The sequence below is a fragment of the Cloeon dipterum genome, chromosome 2 (genome assembly GCF_949628265.1).
Source record: "Cloeon dipterum chromosome 2, ieCloDipt1.1, whole genome shotgun sequence".
In the NCBI taxonomy this organism is placed as follows: domain Eukaryota; kingdom Metazoa; phylum Arthropoda; class Insecta; order Ephemeroptera; family Baetidae; genus Cloeon; species Cloeon dipterum.
Window position 1 is genome coordinate 22,108,915 of NC_088787.1, and position 23,382 is coordinate 22,132,296.

The following is a 23,382-nucleotide window of genomic DNA, read 5'->3' on the forward strand; positions in this document are numbered from 1 at the left end:
TGGAATAAAACGTTCAGATAAACTTACATATTTCAAGGTTTATTATAAAATCATCGAATGCTCATTCAGATAATGGCTACAGAAGACAGCAGTATCAATAATATGTCCAAGTTGTTTGTGTCTGTGTTCTCTTATAAAATATCTATGAACTGGGTAACAGGCGCGCGCAAATCAAAGCCTAAAAATACCACAAATCATTAATAAATAACAACAATTATTAGTCCGGTAATGATGAGACGTAATAATAATTACAGGGGTAATTCAATAATTACATTATTAGCAAAAGCGGTTGCTTCCTTTCTTTCCTTAATTCTTTGTCTCTCTACCTCAAAAGTCAGTAACCTTGTTAGCACTTGCATAATTATTATGTACAATTCAATTAATCAGTAAACTCAACACTTTACACTGTACATTGAGCGCGATTCATTCATTTTCGAACAACAAACCGTCCAAGCGAGCGAGTCTTGATTTGATAAATTAAGAGAGGAGGGCAGCGGCGGGGGAGGGGGGCGCACTTGCTTCGATGCCGTACTAAACAAAGTGGTCAAGGGTTGGAATGTGTATTTCGCGTTTGTGTTTGTGTGTTTTTGTGTGTATGTGTGTGTGTGTGTTTGTTTGTGTTAGTGTGTGTGAGTGCAGGAGGTCAAGTTTGACACATCATTGTCATCAACGTCCAATAAATTAAAAGTAAATACAGATGAATTGAGAGGTAGAGGTCCGTCATCATCATTATTGTGCAACTCGAGATAATTGCCACAGGCCACTGCAGTAAAAGTCGATCACAACCACTTGTTCGTATATAAACGTTAGAGAAAGTCCTCCAGACACAATCAGTGTACGCTCAGAGATGAGATCTTGAGAGAGAATGAAAAATGGGCGGCGGGGGTGTAAGAATAGCTGCTCCGCGAGGGAAAAGGGGGTTTGAAGGGGTCCAACCAAGGGGGCACTAATCGTGTTGCCTACGCACAGCCATGTTTGCGTCCGCTTCGGGGAAGCGCGAGTAAAATCGGTGCTAAAACGCCAGTGGTGTCAATGTCGGGGACTACAGCTGCTCGACAAACTTGGTCAGCTGGTCCTGCGGCGTGATGGCGTTGGCGTCCGAGACGTCGCCGCCGCCGCCCAGCCCGCCGAGCTGCTGCGGTGACTGCAGCGGCGGCATCTGGTGCTGGCCGGCCTGCAGCTGCGACAGCATCATCTCTGAGGGGCCGGTGTCTCCGCCGCCTCCAACGCCGCCTCCCATGCTAGGGTGGGGGCTGTGTGTGGGTGTGTGGTGCGGGTGCGGCGACGGCACGGGCTGGCTGCGCGGCGAGGGGATGGCGTGCGTGCGAGGTGAGGGGATGGGCCCCGAGCCTCCCCCGGAGCCGGCCGCCCCCACGGATGGGGGGCCGCCTGTGCGGGGCGACGCGTTCGGCTGCGGCGACCGGGCCACGTTGGGTGGAGGCGAACGCACCTGCATCAGTTGCTGCTGCTGCTGCTGCAGCGGCGGAGCCATCATCTGTGGCGACATGGGGGGCCGCACCTGCTGCCCCCCGACACCACCCTGCTGTTGCGGCGTCGGGAACTGCTGCTGGCTGTACTGGTCGGTGCCGCCGAAGCCGTGCTGCTGCCCGAAGCCCATTTGCTGCCGCTGCGGCCGCTGCGTGTATGGTGGCGCCGGCGGCTGCTGGAACCCACCCTGCTGTTGCTGTTGTTGCTGCTGCTGTTGTTGCTGCTGTTGACGTAAGGCCATCATCTGCTGCTGGCTCCGCAACCACTGCTGCTGGCTCATCATCTGTGGAGACGCCATCTGGTTACTGCCCATGCCACCTTGTTGTTGCTGCTGCTGCTGCTGTTGCATGTGCATTCGTTGTTGTTGCTGCTGCTGCATGGCGCCCGCGCCCATCTGTTGGTGTTGTTGCTGTTGCTGCATCATTTGCTGTTGCTGCCCGGCCTGGGGCATCCCTCCACCCTGCTGCGCTCCCTGCTGCAAGCCAAACTGCTGTTGCTGTTGCTGCTGTTGCTGCTGCGGCTGCCCCTGCGGGTTTTGGCCCTGCTGCTGAGGGGTTTGTTGTTGGTACATCTGTAAACGAGCGGAGGTTTCCTATTAAAAACAATAGTACCGTACAAAAATAAAATGAAATGACAGGTGCATAATTGCTTCCACCATGTTATCAGTCCGTTAAGATTTTTCCGGATTAAATTTAGCGAAAATAATCCTATAGTCAGGAAACATAAACAATGATCACGAATCGCAACTTCTTGGAATACCAGCAGGTCAAGAAAAAAAGGATTTTTTGGGGTCCATATTTCTAGTGTTTGCCAAATATGCCAACTAAAAACTTAATGTAGCGCTTTTACTTGACCTAACCCAACCGGGAATTTGTTCTTCTCTTCAGCGACTAAGTCCATGCGCCCATGCGCACTGCGCCAAAACTCAAACTCTTGAATTTTAGCGTGAGGATAGCAACCTTTTAGAGTTTGAGTTTTAGCGCAGTGCGCATGGACTTAATTATTGCTAGGGCTGTGAATTAAAGACGATATTTTTTATTGTGTAGTCAACTAATTTCAGACTGATCATGTTCTGAGCTGATTTAGTAGATTTTTTAGACATCTTTTTGCCAGTATCAACCAATTAAACCAAAACGAACTTAATATTAATACCAACCAAATTTAGCCTTTCTCCTAAAACGATTCCAATTCAGCCTGGATATTTGTAAAATCAGCAAAAATTATTTAAGTCCAGCTTAAAAGGTCCCTAGTGATTTATTTCAAAATAAAGATTGACAATAATTCAAAATTTAAGACATAAACGTTCGGTTTTCAAGACAATACCAAAAAATTATAAATTTGGAATTTCGTGATTCACCAACATTTTAATTCTAAAAATTTACGTTTTTTAAAATATCGCCTGCGTCCGTTCCACCTCTAGTATTCAGTTTATTTGCCTCAAACTTGTTTATTGTTCACTCAGGTGATTTTTTTCATTGACTACCAGTTCAAAATTTTCATTCTGACATTGTTTTAAAGTTAAGCAATGGGCGATTTTTTTTACTTAATGTCATTTTATGACTAAGTTTTACTTCAAACTGGACGATTTTTCGAACATATAAGAATTATTTGATGGGTATTATTTTACCATGTAAGTGACTAAAGGCGATTCTTCATCTTCAGTTATTTTTTTCCAATTTAACAGCACATATATTCTTAAATCTAATGAAATTTGCTGTATATTCATTATTTTAATGTTAATTATTAAAATGAAAGAAAATTTCACAAAATTTTGATAAACATGGCCAAAATTGGAATTAGAACTGGAATATTAATAAATAAAATATTTCTTAACTTGTTAAAAATCCCAAGTCGCAGATATTCCCAGGATAAACACATCAAAAACATTCAAACTATATGGATAGTATCGAAGAATAAAAAAATGAGCTTTATTAGTAATAAATGTGTTTGATACTTCTTTAATTTCTGTATATTCTGAAGCTTCGCTATCCTCTGATCATTCATTGTAGGAAATAACTTGCTCATCTCTGCTTCCAAAAACTAGAGTAAGATAATACAATCCTTAAACTCTAGTTATCTTTTTCGGGCCGTAAAAATCGACCAATCTCGCTATCAGAGAAAGCCTAAAATTTTAGAATAAAAAATATATTAATATCTTCCCGTTTGCAGGGTTCAATCAACTCGCAGAAAATCTTAAAACTGATTATCTTGGCCATGTTTTCTTATTTGTTATATATTTCGTTTAATATTCAATTATGGTCCTTTATAATAAATTAAAGGCGTAATACTAAAAGTCGTCTTCGGAACTCAAATATTATGATGATTGTTTGGAAATGTTTGAATGGTTCTTCTAATTGTCAGGCAAAAAAGCAAGTTAGAGCAGAATAAACCTAACTGAGATGCCAATTTTTTCTTTCCCATCAAAGTAAACTTACACCCTTCAGGATTCCAGCTAAAATTCTCAAAACTTGAACGCGATAAATCTGAAATAAATTTCATTTGATTCTTTTGAGTCATTCTAACTTACATATTTATAAAACCAAGAGCTATTTAGACTACTGTTTTTTTATTTTTAATATCTTTCTGAAAAATGGGATTTTTTTCATACATCATTCTTTAACTTATAAGGTGCAACCACGAAAAATTGAGCCTGATAGCTGTGGTTTTAAGTTTTAAGAAAAATGAAATCATAATAAAAACATTATAGCTGATGTCTGGGATATCTGAAGGACCCCATACTAATCTTTGCGTTGAGACAAGTAACCTTAATCCCTTAATCCTCAAATGTTAAGCAAACCAAAGTTTCAACTCAAATCCATTTCAAATAAATAACAAACTCACTTGTCGCTGCTTGATGAAGGCCGCCATCAGCTGCGGGTTCTTCTTCAGGATTTGCAGGATCTGCTGCTGCTGCTCGGGCGTGTTTGGCGACTTGAGGGTCTGCAGGAGCAGCTGGAGGGCCTGTTTCTGGTTGGGGTGCACGCCGGCCGGCTGTCCAGGGCCAGCCTGGGCACCCATGACCCCCGGTCCGGCGGCTCCAGCCATCTGGGGCCCGGCGGCGCCCATCATCTGTTGTTGCTGCTGCAGGTTTTGACCCATCATCTGGTTGGGCTGCGGCTGCTGCTGGCCTGGCTGCTGCATCTGCTGCGGCCCGGCTGGTGGCCTGATGCCTCCGGGCGTCTGCATGCCAGGCGCGAACCGGTTCTGCCAGTCCATGCCCATGCTCGGCAGGGGCGACTGCTGCTGCATGCCAGGGCCCTGCGCGCCCATCTGGCCCATTGGACGCTGCATCTGCGACGGCGGCGGCATGATCGTCTGCTGCCCTCCTACCGCGTTCGGGTTCACCTTCCCATATGAAAGGGGTGCATGCTGCCTTGCTGCCTCTTCCTGGACCTGTCGCAAAATAACATGGTATGTTTTTATTAATTTAATTTTGGAGTATTAAGTCGTGGATAGATTTTTAAGTAGATGAATATTCGATCCATTGCTTCAATTTAGAAATATGACTGCTTTATTTCAAACAAAATTAAGACACATGTGGAAGCGGCTACCTCGCAATTGTAAAAAAAGGATACAGTAAAATCATTGTTGCCAATGTATAGAATAAACAATTAAACTAACTGACTATTTATCATAGCCAAAAATTCTAGTGATTTTCAATTGCTGCCTTGTATCTATCTACTTTTTATTGTTATTGTTGTTTATTCTTGCCAAAGTCATACACATAAGACAATACATAAAAATTACAGCAAGAAATGGCATACAATGCTAGCAGAATACTGCAAAAACGATCAGATACATTATATAAAATCACGCCGCACTGAGCCAAAAGAACTTATGACTTTTAAACATAATAAAAGTTGCTTATTGTATTCTTGGAATAATCTGCGTTCGTTTTTTCCAACGATTAAGTGATATCAGCCATTACAAGCTGAGAAAAAATTAAATAAGCTTTTATTTTAAAATATTCCTACAAAATTGTATTATTTGGTTTCATGAAAACCTGAGTAGAAAAAAGGGCCTAGCAATTGTTATGTACAACAACATGTTACCTAGCCTCAGTGGATTTTTATTTAAATTTACTAGCACTTAAGGAATCTTTAAATTTGCTGCAAGCACAAGATTTTTTTTCTCTCTTGTTAATTCTAACTTATTATTTATGCCTCTAACACCATATTATACATCAAAATATAAATTAAAAGAGTGAAAAGGCACTTGAAAAAGCGAGCAGGTCGCTAAAACGTCGGCAATAAACTAAAATAGCAACAAACTAAGGTATGTTTACTTGAAAAAATGTAATACACCCTACAACACGCCAAACTATAATTTATTTTAAAACATAATATGATTTAATTAATTCCATAGAAAAATCATTATCAGAGAAAACTGTAGTTTTTTTTATTATTTTAATGAAGTCTCAAGCCAACAAAGCCAAAACAATCAGTGAACGTTGATCTTCATTAATTTCTTGGCCACCACTTTCTACCATTATCTAACAAATAAAAACCTAGACTGACCTGCTTGACAACTTGAAGGACGCTGGCTGGCGGAGGTTGGGCGCCGGGCTTGATGCCGTGGTGCGGCGACTGCATTCCCATGATGGCTGCCTGCGGGGTTCCTGGTCCCTGGTGCGCCATTCCCATAACGGCAGGCGCTGCGCCCGTCGGCGTGACCGACATGGCGCCGCGCGAGTTCTGCGTGGTCATGGCCATTCGGCGCCTGATGAGCTGCGCCTGCTGCAGCCGCTGCTGCATCTGCTGCTGCTTCAGCTTCTGCTTGATGTTGGAGCAGAAGGGGACCGGACACTTGGTCTCCTGGCAGTGTTTGGCATGATAGCAGCACAGGGCTATTAACTGCTTGCATATGGGGCAGCCGCCGTTCGTCTTGCGCTTGCAGATCTTGGTGTGCTGCACCACTCGCTTCATCTTCTGGCAGCTCGGCAGCCGGCAGTTTGCGTCTCGGCACTGACACGCGTGCACCAGAGACTGGATGCACCGCTGAATTGACAGTTTCCGTGCCTCCTGAAACGATGATTTCACAATTAGTTGAGGTTGAAGTCTTTCAAAGAAACATATAAAATAAAAATTAACACGCATTGACTTATCTATCAGAAAGGAACGAATATAATAAATTTATGACTTTGACTAGGAAAACTCTGGCGTTATGGTAGTACCAGAAACCAGAATACAAAAATACACATTAGAATAGTCAAGACTTGTCTTGCTGAAATTACCCTGACGCCAGAGTTACAATTTTAATCTGTTTTAACATAATAGTCTTGTCTGATCTCAGGGATGGCTCCTAGAAGGCTCCCTTGATTGATTGGAGAGTACAAAATAACGATATTCTGAACGATAACATTTTTGGCGAATATTGTGTTACTGAAAAATAAAGAATATGAAATTTTTCTATTTTTCCTCACCTGATAGTAAGCTCAGAAATTATACTAATCTAATTAATAGAGAGTCAAAAATGACCCACCTATCGATTTGTCTAACTAAATATCACGGTTAAATAAAACCTTTAAATCCAAATTCATTACCGCAGGGGATTCTGAATCAGCCATAGTTGAAAACGTCCGTCTTTACACATTACTGCGTAAAATCGAAAAGAGGACGCGAGTGACGAAATCTAATGAACCTTTCCACTCGCCCTCCTTGTGATCTAACGTTGCGACACTCAAGTTCACTAGCTCAAAAATACCATCTAATGTGTTGAAAAGTTTATTTCAAAATAAGAAACTCTGCCTTCTCTGGGGACTGATTTCTGACGACTGCAATCTCATGTCAGAAAAAAGCATAATTTATTATTATTGATTTTAAATAGCTCTTCATTGAAATGTTAATAATGGTCTCAATAACTCGAGCCACCTTTAAGAATCGATTTCCTGTGGTGACATCCCACCTTTATCTTTAAATGGCATCCATGACAAAATTGTTAAAATAATCCAGCACTGTATTTTACGTAGACCAGAACCACATAGATCACACTGTCAGAAATTTTTGATATAAATTTAAGATTTGTAGGAAATTCGAGTAATAGAGCAAGTGCTGCGGTAGTGAGCTGCTCGTATTTTCCGTTACGGCATGGATTACTGAATGCCTGGTTTTGTCAATCGCTATAGGCGGATTTGAGGGCAGACCAGGATTTATATCTGCACGTTGTCGGATTGCGAGAGTTACGCCGAGCATTGCGTCGCACACATAAGTCTAACCGACATGAAATATAATTTTTAAAGAAAAAATAAATATTTTTTCTGGGCCGGCGGAGTGTAACGAGTATTTGGATACTCGTTTAGTTTATTTGATGAAGATATTGTTTCTGCCATCTGTTAGAATGATTGAGAAATATTTGCATGTCTTGATTTGTGAATTCGTGATATTTTGTAAACCGGCCCGGGGCTGATGCTCAGCTCAGCATTAGGAGAGCGTGGCTGGCTGAGTGCAGCACTCGTCCGTCAAAGGTGGCTTGGCCACGATGGGCCAAGACCACGTGAGGGGTCACGCATTGAATTGCGGATTAGAACCGTTTGAAAGTTGACTGTCAATCTACTGAAATTTTTGAACCTGGCCAACTGGCTGTGTGGTACGCCCTATTAGGACGACTACTCTGATTTAAGATGATTTATGATGACGACGAAGGATTGGAAAGCTGATATTTTGTACAGATGGATCTGTAGCGTTTATGTGCAAGACTCAATTTGAAGATCATCGGTTATGTTGAACCATATTCCGATTTGTTAAGTATGAATGTTGAATGTAATGAACTAACACCAAGGTTATGATTTGCTAAAACGTCATGGTTAAATTGACGTGTTTCATAGAATTTTTTATAAATTCTGATGTTCGATTGATTATTGACACCTCAATGTGTGTATGTTAAGAATGGTCCAAATAACTCAAACCACCTTTAAGAATCTGTTTCCTGTGCTGCCATCCCTCCTTTTTTCTATTATAACAAAGGGGCACGATTTTAAAGTTAAGTACGCGTTATTCAGTTTTCTTTTTTAAATTTACACTAATAGGGTTATAATTATTAGGAATTAATTATCCGCGCGGAGTAGAGCCATTCAGTATAGTAAAATTAAGAGAAAACTTGTGTAAATTTTTTTTAAGCAATTTCAACCTTTGGAGCTCCATAACTCGCACATACCGTTGAAACAAACAATTTTAATCTCGACTCATTTGGTACTACAGAAAAAACACACGTCTCCAACTCAATTTACCGCAAAATTTCAAACCCTTTTTAATAAGTCGTCTCTCGATTGCGTTACATACCTGTGGGTTGGCCTGCTTGGCGTCGGCAGGCGATGATCCATCATCAAGATCGAAGCCTAGCCTTTCCATCTTGTGATTGTGGCCTTCTTTTAAGTAACAAGGGACGCACAGATCGTAATCCTGAAAGAAAAAAAACACGTGGGGCGATTAGGAAATTAAATACTTGACGCAATGAATTAAGTTTCACTATAGAACGTTACTACTTACATCACATTGAGTGCAGTGATACCTCGTCTCAACGTGGTTTTTACAATTATTACACGTGTAAACGAAGCGATCTTGACCCTGGTTGTGTAGCTCATACAACATAGCCATTGTTGAGTATTTTGCTCTACGCAGCGAAGAGAATTCGTAGTGTCTGTCACGAGCCATGGTCAGGAAGGCATCACGGCCGTCCATAAGTTCACAGTTGATTAGAGGATCTGGGTCTTGAATAGGCTGAAATTGTATTGTTTATTAAAAGGTAATCAACAAAATATTTGTCTATAATTAGAATAATTAAAAAAATAGTAATATATATAAAATAATTTTTCTTTGGCCAATTTATAATTCAATTATTTTATCCCAGCTTGGGCAGCTGTCAATTTATCTACTTTGATAATATGAATTAGCTTGACTTGGAATATATAAAAATAAACACTTCTTTATTAAAAAGTTTCAAATCTTGCGTACTAACCTGCAGACTAGCTGCTGACTGGGCAGAATGAAGCCTTATCACAAAGAAGACCTCTTTGTGTTTCTCCATTGTGGCGAAAATCTTAGTTGAGAGGTCGTTGCCAGTTTGCAGGGAATTTGACTTTTTGCTATTTTTGCGCTGGTTGGCCTTTGACTTGTTGGACTTTTTGGCCTTCTTCTGGCCCTTCTTCTTGCCGTCGGGGCCGGCATCACTTTCATCAGCACTGGCGGCAGCTGCGGCGGCCGCTTCAGCGGCCTTGGCCTGCTTGCGCTTCTCCTCTTCCTCCTGGTCCAGCTCTTTAATGCTCTCTTCGAGAACGTTGGGCCAGAAATCGCCTTCAAAGTAGGGCAGTTCGGCGGCTGAGCTGAGCTTGTCCTCTAGCGCCTGCTTCAGGATGTCTTTGTAGTCAAGAACAACTCTCTCGATGATGCCCTTGTCCAGCATCTTCTTGTACCACTCCTGCAGCCTCTTGGGCTTTGGGATCTTCTGCTCTGGCGGGTGACAGTGGAAGATGTAATCATCACCCTCCGAAGGCGGACACGCCCAAATGTGGGCCATCGTGTAGCCGAGTTGCTTCACATAGTCCAGATAGCCAAGCAGGATTTCGTGGTAGACGGCCGTCCTGAACTGGCGCGGCTTGAAGAAGTGCACAGAGTCGAGGTAGGCAATGTACACCCTCCTCGTGTTCGGGTTTGGACACTCGGAGCCATACTCTTGCACATGCATGCCGAAAAAGCAGACATCCACGCCGTCGATCTCTTCAAATGCAAAGAGTGCTTTGGCTCGGTAGGGGAACTGGTCGGGAAGATCTCCAGGATCTACAAATCTGGGAATTCATGGTTTTTGTTAGAATACGTCCTCCAATTGGAAAGATTTTTTTCCAATTTTTCGTGACACAAAGTTAGACGGGTAATAAGATTTGAATGTAATTTAGATATGATGAGGGTGATCAACCATAACTTGCATAAGCAGCTTTGTGTGTGTCTTTCTAAGTTTGGCAATTTTTGTTGACCAATCAACAAATTGACTAACCCATTCAAACTTTGTATCATCCATGAAATGAAAAAGCCAAAACATGAAAGAAGAAATACCTTGACTTCATGCCCGGCTTCACTTCCACGATTTTATCAGAGCTGGACACCACTCTGATGGAAACCTCTCCGGCTCCGGCTTCCTTCTTCTTCAGGAAGTTGTTCACTCGAGCTTCAATGTAGGTGCCGAGTTTCGTTATAGGAAGTTTCTTAGCATTGAACTTGTTGTCTTTCCGTTTTTTGCCTTGTTTGTTAAGACAATGAGAGCACGTAAAGCTGCAAAAATAAAAAAAAAATCAATATTTTTAAAATAATAACCCAAATCGACATAAACACACCCATTGGGCCAAATATTCTCCATGTGCAGCTCGCAGATCTGATGCAGTTTGCGCCCGCAGTCAAGGCACTCAACAAATGCCTCCAATTCGAGATTATCATTCTTCATTTCTATAAACTGGTCCTTCTTGATGATCCTGCAGAAGAGAAACTCCTTTGGTCGAGACAAACCAACTTTTTGGCAGTAAAAAACTCACGTTTGTGGCTGCGCCGGGTCATCCCCCAGGGTGACGGAGTCGCCAGGAATCTCATTGAAGCACTTTTGGCAGTAGGTGTATCTGTTTGCAGCAATGCCATATTTCAAGCTGATGTCCAAAGTATCAATTGCAGAAGCAGGCGAGGAAACGCGAGGGAGTGCAAGGATGGCCAAAAAAGCAGGCAAGCAAGGATAGGTTAGAATCACAACACAAGAGGTAGAAGCAAAGAAAGAAAAACAAAAGGATGAAAAATCAATGCAACTGCGATGGTTTTAAGTCGGAATAAAAACTCCAAATTAAAAATTACAGTGCCTTTGATGAGTGAATATATGAGCGTATTCCATCGCTGCTCATGCAATAATTTGAAAGAGGGGTATCTTACCTGCTTTGATAGCTGAAATACTTGGCATCACGCGGTATTGTACAGAGCTGCTTGCCATAGCAACACAGCACTTGTGGGTTGAAAGTGTACTTTCGCCCACAGCAGTATCCCAGACTTTGCATCACAGGATCGATTTCCACCTCGAACGTTTCGGAGAGCTGCAACGGCATGAATTTTTTAAAACTTCTACCCAAGGAATGTTCCATTATCCATTTTAGAATTAAATTTCAGATAATGTAATTCCAACTACTCTTTGGCGCCCTAATTCAAGGTAAAAATAAAAACTGATTTTTAACTATGATCTGGGCTTCAGATGTCAAGCCAAAACTAGTCGGTTAATGAATAGCTCTTGGCAACATGGAAACAATAATGTCCGGTGTTCATTATTTTAACATTGTAAAAGATTCACCTTTGTGCAGTATCGATAGACTTTGGAGGTTTTCCTATTATACAGCCAGGCGTTGTCGAACATGAGCCACACATCGTCCACGTACTCCCACGGATCCTGGTACATGCCCGTGTCCAACTTGCGCTTTATGGTGGACAGGTCCATCGGTTTTTTGACGATGTCAAAGTAGTCAGGTATGCCCAGGTTCTGGGGATCGACCGGTTGTCTAAACGGATTCGACTCTGGGTCTAGTCTATATAGCTTTTCCAGCGTGGGCATAAGAGCTTGTCTAAGCTCCTCAGGCTTGAACACTGAAAGGAAAGATCAATTTAATTAAACGGAATAGATATTGCGAATATAACACTAGGAATTAATTTTACACAGAATCGAGGCAAAGAGTGGCATTTTATCAAGCTGTGGCAGGCCTTTTGGTTTCATCAGCATTTCTATCTAATTTTGGCCTTATAAATTTCCCTCGTACAAGGGAACCTTTGGTTCGTTAAAATATTCCGCCTCAAAAATATAGGCTTTCATGAAACTAGAAGAAAATTGAGTCTTGACGACACCAAGGTTACCTTGTTAGCAACCTGATTTTACAAATCCACAATTCATAGCACTTTGAAATCATTTTAAGACTTGATCTGCAGGAAAGAAAAAAATACTTACTGCACTTGCGTTTCTTGTCATGCGAGCCTTGCGGCTGGGGAATGGGCTCTGGAGGGAGGGAAGGCTTCATCTCAGACGTGTCCATGGACATTGGTTCGTCCTTGACCTCCCGTTTGACTCCAGATGGACCTGCATTTTCGTTGTCGCCCTCCTCCATCTTGTTGGACTCGCCATCAGGGTCAGGTTTGATGTCTTGTTCGCTCTTCATATCGCACTTAAGGTCCTTGCCGGTGGGGGTGTCATCCTGGTGCTTGCCCTTGCCCATGCCGCCGCCGCCCTTGCCCATGCCGGCACCTCCCTTGCCAATGCTGTTATATGAAGGCGTTTCTGGCTCGGAATTGGCTGTAAGGGCGGCTGTGATGGCTTGGTGTTGTGAGGACATGGACACCGTCCGCAGGGGAGCCTTTGGAAGTTGCTTCAGCTGCGGTTGAGCTGCCACCTGGCTCTGCATTTGCGGCTTCTGGCTTCCCAACAGGTTATGCTGCTGCTGTTGTTGCTGCTGCTGTTGTTGCTGCTGCTGTTGTTGCTGCTGCTGTTGTTGCTGCTGCTGTTGCTGCTGCTGCATTTGCTGCTGTTGCTGCTGCTGGGAATTGATCAGATTATTATTGAACTGCTGTTGCTGCTGCTGTTGCTGGGCAGCTGCAAACTGCGAAGGGGCAGTGGTGTTTGGCGTAGCCAATCTACTCTTCATCAAATCTGAGAATTGCTGCTGCTGTTGTTGTTGTTGTTGTTGTTGTTGTTGTTGTTGTTGCTGCTGCTGCTGTTGCATGCCAGCCATGGGTTGTTGCTGCTGGTTTTGCAAATTGAAGTTGTTGGCACCCTGTTGCTGCTGGTTGGGAGTCATGCCTCCCATTCCCATGCCCATTGTGGGCTGCTGATTTGGTACAGCTCCTCGCAAGAATTGCATTCGCACGCCAGCTCCTTGCATCGTCGGTGGCACTCCCAGCATCTGTTGTTGTTGTTGTTGCTGCTGCTGCTGCTGTTGTGCTTGTTGTTGTTGCTGTTGCGGGGGCTGGGGCGCGTTCGCCACGCCAGAGGTACCAGGGTTCAACTGATTCATGCCGGGAGAGAGGCTGCCAAGGCCGCTCGTCGTGCCAGCGGCAGCATTGACGGTTTGCAATTGTGCACCTGCTGCCTGAGGACCGGTCGGACGCACGCCTTGTTGAGATTGCTGCATCAGCTGCTGCTGCTGCTGCTGCTGCTGCTGCTCTTTTCTGCGCTGCCGTTTTTCCTCTGTTGGTGAAAAAGAGAAAAATGCACATTTGAATTAGCAAAAAATATTTCTCTTAATACATTCATGCAAGGAAATTCCTGATGCAAAAAAGGAAACAGCACCATCCTGCAGTTCTTTTTATCAAATTGGTCAATGTTACTATAAGAGTTATAATGGATATAGTGACTCATTTTGACGAAGATGGAAGCAAGAGATTGTGGTGAATGTCGCCACTACTCAGCAGTTGTAACTTCCTGACGTTTCTCAAGTAAGTTCCAGAACATCCAATTTATTTTTTCCAAGATGTCTTTAATTAATTATTCTAGTTGAATCACAAATAATCACATTTCCAATTGGTTGATGTACTAAAAATTCTGACAGTAAAAATACACCTGTTTTTGTCCCGATTAATTTTATACTGATTCAAATGGACTCCAAATTGTGACAGGAAGTTTCAACCCCAGATTTCCGGACCCCTTGTTGATTTTGTGAACTGAAGTTAAAAAAGAGTAGAGTTACTTGTCGTGTTTCTATCATCGGACACCTACTCCTACAACTGGTAACCCCAACGTGACGGTCCACGGGCCGCTGGCCCTGGACAACCCGGACAGCCTCGACCGGCAACTCTAGCCGTCGCTCCGGGCCGACCTCTGACTAGATATCACACACCACCGTTCTGATCCCAAGATGTTCGTCCACCCACCACTCTCACTAATGCTTCTACCGACGCTCGGACTTCTGCTGAATTTTCACCTTAAGGGACACTGAGCCTGGACAACCTGGGCAATCTGATCACTCGACAGGCTTTTCCTTTCACCCAGCTGACTCATTCCCAACCGCTTCCACGTCCATCTACAGCCGTCAGATAATATCTCACCTCCCACACCGGACATTTTAGGGCACTCCACTCTCACGCTTCATTTCAGTAACCTGGACTCCTGGCTACTATTTCGAGACCCCTTGTTGATTTAGTGATATGAAGTTAAGAAGTAGTTCAGTTACCAGCTGTCGAGTTTCAAACAACCAACACCTACTCCTACAAGATATGATCGTTTAGAAGTACCAATCCATGCTTTGGCACTCATTTGACAATCATGGTAAAATAAAATATTAACACAATTTAACAGGCCTTGTAAAGATATTAATTCTTGTGACCTGCGAGTTCCAGCTCAAAAGTCAATGTTTTTATAAAAGTTTTCTGCTTAAATTCAGAGTCAGGAATTCAAATTTTAATTCTTAAAGTTCCAAGGGGATGAAGATAAAGCAGCAGCTATTTCCAATCAGGCTTATATGATTTTCACAAGAGACCTTCGTCTTCGTGCAGCGGAAAAAAGTCACCTTATTACATCATGGGGCTCAAATTGAATCTGACGTTACCCTCAACACGTGCACTGCAAGTCAGGGGTGAGAAAATTTCACTGCGCTGCAGTGAGAAAATCTCACCCCGCCATATTTCAAAGAAGTTTTTCGCACCGCGCAGCAGCGACATGCGGCGGGGTGGTATTTTCTCACTGCAGCGCAGTGTCATTTTTTCTCCCCTGACAATATTACCGGTGGCGATTAAGTCTGGCGGACATTTTCTACAAAGAGACAAGTTGGAAATCAGACTTTTCCTTTTTCCACGGCCCCTCCATATGATTTTAGTATTGCTATCATAGTTTAAGATGGATGACGCGAGTGCCTCTAACAACGATTTACAACATTACAGCAGCAGCAGAAGAACTCAGCTTCACAAAACTGACATCTAAATTTCCCTTATGGCCGCCAGAGGTCCTCGCCAGAAAGCTTGCAGGAAGGATGAAAAAATTTGAATCTGAGAAAATAATGAACATTATGTGCTTTTCAGAGGGATGAAAGATGAATTCTGCCAAAATGTTAATTTGTTCCAGCGTCAAGCACTTAAAATGTAATCGGAGCACCCTTATGAGTTCAGGTTAAAAAATGGCGCTGCCTGTCAACCAACCCTGAGCTCTGCGGAATCAAAATGGAGTCCTGGAATCCATTTTAAGGGAAGGAGCAGTGCTTTCAAGTCCAGAGCTACCGGCTTTGGAGTAATCTCAATTATCTGTCGCTAGGGACTAAGGACAGCTTTCAAACAAATAAGAGAAGCTGAGATGCTAAAAAAATATGATACTTTTTTACCCATAGGTGAATGAGAGAAATAAAATCTTACAATTGAAAGTAAAATAAGATGATCACCCCTCTAAGTGATATGAAAAGACGTAAAAAATGTTTGAATGACTGGAGCAATTTCTTTAGTGACATTCTAACAGACTTTATGAACAGGTTAGTGATATTTTCATTCAAATAATGCAGAAAAACGAAATTTCCTTGTAATTTAACAAGAGAGCTTTCTTTGTTTTAACCTCAGGTTTGGCTACTTATGAAGCCCTTATCATGAGCTGAAACCTTGGTTGATATGAACAAAAGCCGAATAACATACGATGACACAGAAGTCAAAATTACAATTAGATTGGATCCTGATCAAGAAAACGCTAGACTTCAAAATAGCAAAATTGGAAATCTCAAATAATTGGTCAAAAATCATTTTATAAGGAAGAAATTTCCATTTTAGATGGAATTCATAGCAATTGCAAGCACCAAATCTTAACTACTCATGGCACTTGAGTCCAATGAGTTTGATCTAATCAAGTATTATTTTGTTTCGGTTTTCAAATTCCTAAACAATGTCTTCATACTATCAGCTAACAAAAATATAATGCCTCTCACGAATACCCGCTGTCTTAAATTATTTCATCCTAGTTAACAACTAATCAAATGGATTATTAACAATTCCTATTGATTCCCCATATTTGATTAATTCAACCTAAAAAGAACGCACCTCCGATATTACTAGTTTGTACTCACCAAGCTCCTTTTGAATCTTGTAGATTTTCTCGGCAAGTAGATGATAATACTCAGACTGTAAACCAAACAAAAAGACGAACAGAGTTACTTCTCATTCCTAGATTACAAATCTAAAATAACTCACCCTTGAATTTGCCATTTCATACATGTCACCTTCAACTTTTCTGGCATAGTTGACAAGATTATTCATTCTCTTGTCCATCATTGCTTGGGGATCCGGAGTAGGAAATATTGCTTGAACTCTGTATAAAAACATAAGTTTGAAAATGACTGAATTACCAAAAAATTCTCTACTCACAGTTTATGAACTAGGTGATTTCGTAAATCTGGCGTGACCGACTGGTGCCACTCCTTTGTTCCTTGAACAGGTGCTGCGGTGACTTGACCCTGCAGACCGGATAGGCGACCGTCGACCTGTTGTTGCTGGTTCATAAGGAACTGCGTTACGAAAAAACGTTAGTGTGAAAACAATGAATCACACGAATCATTGCTGTTTTCTTCAATTTAATTTGAAATGAAGTTAAGAAATGACAAGACTCACAGTTCCAGCAGAGAGGGGGTCGCTGGGCGCAACGTGTCCCCCAAAGAGGGCCTTCTGCATGTTAGTGACCGCAGCGCTGGTGGGCTGCTGTCCCTGCTGCTGGTTCTGCGGCTGCTGGCCCACCTGCTGATCGGGCGGGATGCCAAGCAAAACGTTGACATTGGGTGGCGCAACAGTCGCGTTCTGTCCTGCCAGCATTCGCACTTGCCCGGTGGCCGTGGGGGCCCCGGGCTGGCCCATGGTTGAGCCTTGGGGACCGGCGGCGGCGGGCTTGCCAGGGAGGCGGTTGCCTCGGCCCACCTGACCTACGATCGTGTCGTTCGGCGGCATAGAGATGCCCAGAGCGCCGTACGCTCTTCTCATATCACTTGCGTTTGGCTGCTGTGTTGGCTGAGCTGCCACAGCTTTAAAAACAAATTTTTATAATTATCAAGAAGGAATTCGATATGAATTATTGTAAAGAGAAAAAATAATATCACTCGATCTCGCCCTATAAAGCGGCTGTTTTGGCTCCTCGGGCCTCATTAGCAGTTCTATTGTTTAAAAACTAAATACAACTGCAGAGTATTTTGAATCAGCGGTAGTCAACAACCGTCTGAACTCAAATGAATAGAGTAAAAGAGTAACGAAAGACTTGTACAAGAATCCCTCATGTCGTAAAATCCCATCCTATATATGAAAGAGTGAAATATTCCGTGCACTCATTCAAGGCTGGTAACTGCCACCTATTCAAGAGGATTTTAATGGCGAAATGCCATGAAATTTATTTTACAATGGCTACACCCTAAAAAGTTGTGATATTATTTTTTATTTAAAATATTTGTAGGTTCATTATTCATTACCGTTTGGATTCACCCTGCTTTTGTCCGCCTGCTTCAAAGGCAAACACACGGGACAGTCTGATCGTGTACAATGCTTCCAGTGCGAGATTATTTGGCGAGATGAAGAGCAGTGAGGCACGCCACAAGACTTGCCGGCTTGGCAGGTTGTCATGTGGTTCAGTACATTCTTCATCGTTTTACAGTGAGGGAGGGAGCACTGGAATAAAAATTAAAAGACACTTGTTAATACCTTATAAGTGTAAACCAAGAAAGAAATTAGTCAGTTAATCTACGCCAACTAGTTTTGACTGTAGCTGCAGCTCTTTTTCACAAAATAATTAAATTATGTTCTTACGCCATGAAATAGAGCTGTAGATGACAGCCAAAACTTTTAGACGACTTTTTCAACCAGGATCATAGGAAACTCAAAAGGATTCGACGTTTTAGTTTTTAGTGAAATCATTGAAATCGTATGTGGTTTCCTACGCGTTGAAAGATATCACCAGGGGGAAAGTTTTTATTTGACGGAGTTTGCGAGTTTCAAAACTTCTATGGTTAAAAATCCGCATGCTATATAATATGGGAAGTAATAATTCAAAATATAATAGTGAAGCCAGTTTCCACCACTGTGCAACGTTCTTCAGACAATTTCAATATTCAATGGTTTCACCAAAAACTCTACCGTCTAATCCAAAGAACTAATCCTAGAGGAGTACCTGTAATGACAACAACTGATTAAATCTCGTTTAAATTTACCTCCTTCTGCTGGGTCTGCGCCCAGTTCTCGCCGTTGGCTTGCGTCTCTCGGCGCTGGCACTTGTGGGCGTGCAGCAAAAGCACCAACTGCTGCTGTATAAGTTTGCGTTTCTCAGGGTCAGCCGCGGGCATATTGGAATTGGGCTGCGAGCCACCAGGCTGCACTCCTGGTTGCTGCTGTGCCTGGGCCGGTGACTGGGCGGGGGGCTGCACCACTTGTTGGCCTCCGTCAGGCTGGACCTGCTGCTGCGCCGCGTTCGCCACTTGTTGGGCTCCCTGCTGCGCTTGCTGCTGAGGGGCTTGGAAGCGCTGGCCAATGTTTATATTGGGAGGCGCTATGCTCCTCTGCGGCCCCATCTGCGGGTTCGGCGAGCCATAGTTGTAGCTGCCGGGGCCACCCATCATAGGGTTGTTTCCACCCTGGGGCAACCGTTGGCCTGAAACAAGATTTGCTCTCGGTTTCACGCCTGAGCAACCAAAGAAGCGTTTTCACAGATTCTTATTTTCATTTCTTAACCGAACTACTGTTAATATTTTCTACTACAAAAATTTACTTCCATTGCTCCCAAACCCATAAAATTTGACTAAATTATGTTATTATATTACAACTTTTGGTTCTTTGTTTTTTTTTTTAAATAGCCATTTTGAGATTTTTAATGGCCAATTTTTGCAGGCACTAAAAAGTTTTTCATGCGTTTGATATAATTATTTTTTTGAAGTTAATGAAGATTTTTTTCGATGTAACATGCAATTTATTCGTCAAATTTGTTCCAATTTTGCGATGTGTACATGGTTGAATGGACTGCCAGTCCAAATATGCCAATCTAGTTCTGTTTTTGAGTTACAGACTGGACAAATATCTAAAAAAATGAAAATTTGTATTTGTCGCTTCCTTCAAATATAACGTTTAAGGCGAAAAAATGCATGTCACAAAATAACAAGTCAAAATTTCCATTTTACTAAACGACCGACACCACCGGGATGCAGAACTCACCCAAAATCTGTTGCTGCTGCTGCAGCTGCTGCATGTGCTGGCCTCTGATGATGGGCCGGTTGGCCAGTATGGGTCCATTGGCCTGGTGCATACCCATCATCTGCTGCTGGCCAGGCTGCTGCTGCTGTTGCTTAAGCCCCATGGTGCCGCCGAGCGGGTTCATCGCATTGGGGGGCATGCCGTTGCCCGTGGCCATGCCCATGGCCATAAGGTTGTTATTGTTGGCCATGACAGAGGCGGCCTGTCCACCGCCGGCGCCGCCCATCATGAGGTGCTGCTGGTCGGGCTTGTTCGGCGGCGACTGCATCGTTTTTGGGCCACCTGGACCAAGGTGTCCGCCCGGCCCAGCGCCCTTGTTCATCAGGTGGGTCAGGTTGGGGTGGCGCTGGTTGAGGCTGGAGCCTCCCCCGTTGTCAGGGCCGGACATGCCGCCGCCGCCGCCAGGGTCACCGTTCTGCATAGCCTGGCCGGTGCTTGTCGGCTGCTTGGCCACCTCGTTGGCGCTCCACGAGCTCGAGGACATGAGCTCGTCGGGAAGGTCGTTCTCCAAGTCCAACATGTCCGTGTTAGAGAAGAGATCTGCAACAAGAGCGGCATTAATGAGTGGTGCGGCCGGTGAGCGGGGCGAGGTTTGCAAGCACGTGCGCCTTCCATGCTCAAAGGTGGTGGTCAGGAAGCAGCTGGACAGTCAATCGGGTTAACTACCGAAAGTTTTTGCCTAATAAACAACAACCGATGCACGCTCGACGCTCGGTAGGTAGGGAGGTAGGTTCGGGACACGGACGGTTAGTCAAAATCACTGACAAACAGGTGTAGGGTAGGGGGAAGACTGAGAGGATGGATTGTGATCCTGTAAAGCAGGTCGGAACAGAAGAACGTGCTTTTTGTTTGTTTCAAATGGGGATCAAGTTCTTGCATTGCAAACTCAAGTGAAGATTTTAGTACGCATGTTTGGTTTGTGTACTCCATCGTTCATTGAACCCCAACGGACTTCATAACATTGAAAGTAAGAGTAACTGTGTCCAATAACCACTAACCCAGTTTGTGGAAGGGGAGGAGAAAAATCGGTGTCAACACAACGTGGTTGGAAATGCGAAACCCGGGGTCCAAAACAAACAAAATCCTGATTTACGCATGAAAAAAATAAACCAAGCAAAACGCCCGGAATACACAAACCAAATCGCACTGCCAAGTCAGAAAAACGTGGTTTGAAAGTCCCGAAAGTCATGCAAATCCCCAGCGAATGAACAACAGGTTCTTCTGCAGTCGGGAAAGGAATTTACTTCTCTTCTGCGTTCTCCACGACGTCGGGTTGGAAGAAGCGTCTTCTCCGCCCAGCGGAGACGAGGACCCAAATTCGTAGGGATTGTGATGGAGCATGACTGTGAACGCAAATGAGCAAGTTACTCCAGTGGCACCATCATTTGTGTGTAAATCGTTTCAACTTTAGACTTGTAAATAAAGGGGGTGCTAAGTCATAAGTTAAATCACATGAGGAAATTGAGTCAGCTTAATTCGAGAAAAAGCGAAGTAACTTGCTTATAGTAATCAGGGTAAAACGGAAGGATCACGGCAACGATATGCACAGAAGTGCATTCGTTGGAAGGGGTGAGTGGGGGTAGCGAATATTATAATGCCACTTCGGCACCCACGACTTTCACGAGTCTAACAAGTCAAATTCTGATCGGAAACCCGATTTTCTTTTAAAATTGAATAAAAAGAGGCCGAGTGTCGGAATTCGGGCCCGATTTGTGCCACGGGGGTCAAAACGCTTAAGCTTAGCATGTAAATAAACAAAAGGTGCGGAAGCACCTGCGAAGGCATTAGACGCCGCCGGAACGCCTCTTTTTTCGAAATCACGATTTCGGGCCCGAAGCCGGGCTTGAAGGCCGAAATTCTAACGGAATATGAGATAGGAGTACTTACCAGACGAATCTGATGGACCCTGAAAAGGGTCGGTGAGTTTTTGCCGCTTGTTCGGCGGTCCGTCTACGATGTGATCAGCCATGGTCTTGTTGACGATTGCGGTGCTTCGAATATAATTTTTCGAAACGCGCGAGAAACGCTTTTTTCGCACAGAGGCTCACTTCATTGTCCTGACGGAACGCTGCGGCGTCGAATGCATAACAGCGGCGCCGATCACCTGCTCACAGAGCGGCGGCCCCATCGGTGGGCATCTTCTTCTAATGCCTCTTGCGGCCTGCCTCTCACTCCGTGCCCACTTAGTGTCCGAAACCACAGCGGCCAAACACAAAGTCCGTTTGTGACACCAAAAGGGGTTGCGGGCCGACTTTGACTCGACAAAGCTCAACAGGATGTACCTAATTAGCTTCACACGCCGCCTCGAGCGGCCCTGAGTATCACGAATGGCCGAAATTTCGATTACAAATATCAAAATTTCTCAGAGTCCTGTGCAGGGCAAAATGGCCGCTGTTGATGGAGTTTTCTACGCTTGTCAGAAAATATCCGATACATAATGAGAACTCTCGTGTTTTATTGGAGCTCCGCTGTCACGTGACCAATTCTCGCTTGCTTATTGGCGTGGAAAAAGCTCGTGACGTCACAACGTGCTACACGGGAAGATCCAAAAGCTGCATTTCAGAGAGGTCACCACTAGCGAAAACAGCCAACACCTTCTGCCGATAGAGGGCCAAAATCAAAAATTTCTTAGCGGGAATGATTTTCGTTGCTTTTAATTGCCAATCAATCAATTTTCTTACATCAGACAGCTCGTTTCAACTTGCTGAATTTAACTTTCACTGCAATGTTCCAGAATTCGCTATTTTATAGTTGCTACAATATTTGAAAACGTACAAAATTTGCAAAATTTGCTCAATTATTACCAATATGCATTGCACAAAAATATTTAAGTCTACACGTGGTGTTCAAACATTTTTTTCATATTTATAGTTATTTGTTTTAATTGAGCAAGAGCCCTTGCAAAGAGGTTTGTATAATTTAATGCATAATTTTTCTGACGAATTTAAGTAAGCGAAAAGTTATTTGAAAACAAGGAGTATTATTTGTTTTTTCTCTTTTTTATCCCTGTCCAACGGCCGGGAAGGGCGCGCACTGCACTATAGCACGAATGCTGATACCCGGGTCCCCATAACACCGCGAACGGATAACATGGGCGCACCAGGCCGCACAGGGACCCAGCCCACTGAAGGGCCACTTTGCCTCCGCACCAAGGACTGTTTTGTTATTGATTAAAATTGCTTTTATTATTATGTTAAATGCAAAACGAATTAATAATATATAGAACTTCAATAGCTCCAAACTACTTGATTCAACCATATAATAATAGAAAATTGTAAAAAAAATGTTAAAAAAAGAAAAATGTTTAATGATTGACCAATGATTGACTATATTATTCGTTACTTCCTGAAATTTACAAACGAAGTGCATTTTAGTCATCATTAGTTGCGTGTGAATGGTTTATTTGCCTTATTATATTTGTTAATTTCACTGATATCAACATTACAAAAAAGAAGTGAAAGAGGCACAATATATAAATAGTAGCCAGGAATGGCTATAAAAATGTTATATTACAAATAATTACCCTCTGTCAACATTAATTTCATCATCAAAGTAAATATTCGCTGCAATCATCAATTTGTAACAGAAAAAATAACTATTATGTTAGGTAAATTGTTTCACCTCCTTTTAAGAAATTTTGTAAAAAATTGCACAACAAATAATCTCGACTTGCACCAAACACTGCATTATTCAACAAATTGAAATATAA

General features: G+C 43.1%; 1 protein-coding gene across 3 annotated transcripts; it reads right to left on the reverse strand.

Moving 5' to 3' along the window:
• Positions 1-18: 18 nt before the first annotated feature.
• Positions 19-22,092, reverse strand: nej (nejire). Of its 3 annotated transcripts, none has more exons than XM_065481176.1 (21): positions 21,561-22,092; positions 20,918-21,016; positions 19,635-20,213; positions 18,641-19,077; positions 17,906-18,101; positions 17,064-17,467; positions 16,821-16,960; positions 16,647-16,764; positions 16,523-16,577; positions 12,442-13,674; positions 11,797-12,086; positions 11,388-11,545; positions 11,006-11,113; positions 10,811-10,945; positions 10,533-10,748; positions 9,442-10,267; positions 8,973-9,203; positions 8,766-8,885; positions 6,006-6,509; positions 4,330-4,881; positions 19-2,059 (listed from the first exon to the last, which is right to left on the reverse strand). In XM_065481176.1, the coding sequence occupies exons 1-21, from the start codon at positions 21,640-21,642 to the stop codon at positions 1,043-1,045; spliced, it is 7,500 nt and encodes a 2,499-aa protein (XP_065337248.1). In that variant the 5' UTR covers positions 21,643-22,092; the 3' UTR covers positions 19-1,042. The 3 variants fall into 3 exon arrangements, with proteins under 3 accessions (XP_065337248.1, XP_065337247.1, XP_065337246.1); XM_065481175.1 differs by having other exon boundaries at positions 11,006-11,086; positions 18,641-19,107; XM_065481174.1 differs by having other exon boundaries at positions 18,641-19,107.
• Between the last annotated feature and the right edge of the window lie 1,290 nt (positions 22,093-23,382).

What these genes read in the sequence shown, in the direction of transcription:
- nej (XM_065481174.1), bottom strand. Translation starts at nt 21,642, where the DNA reads ATGGCTGATCACATCGTAGACGGACCGCCGAACAAGCGGCAAAAACTC. An exon ending in GTGGAGAACGCAGAAGAGAA is followed by an intron (nt 20,214 to 20,917) that starts GTAAATTCCTTT and finishes CTCTTGTTGCAG; the next exon opens with ATCTCTTCTCTAACACGGAC. An exon ending in TCTATCGATACTGCACAAAG is followed by an intron (nt 11,546 to 11,796) that starts GTGAATCTTTTA and finishes ATGCCGTTGCAG; the next exon opens with CTCTCCGAAACGTTCGAGGT.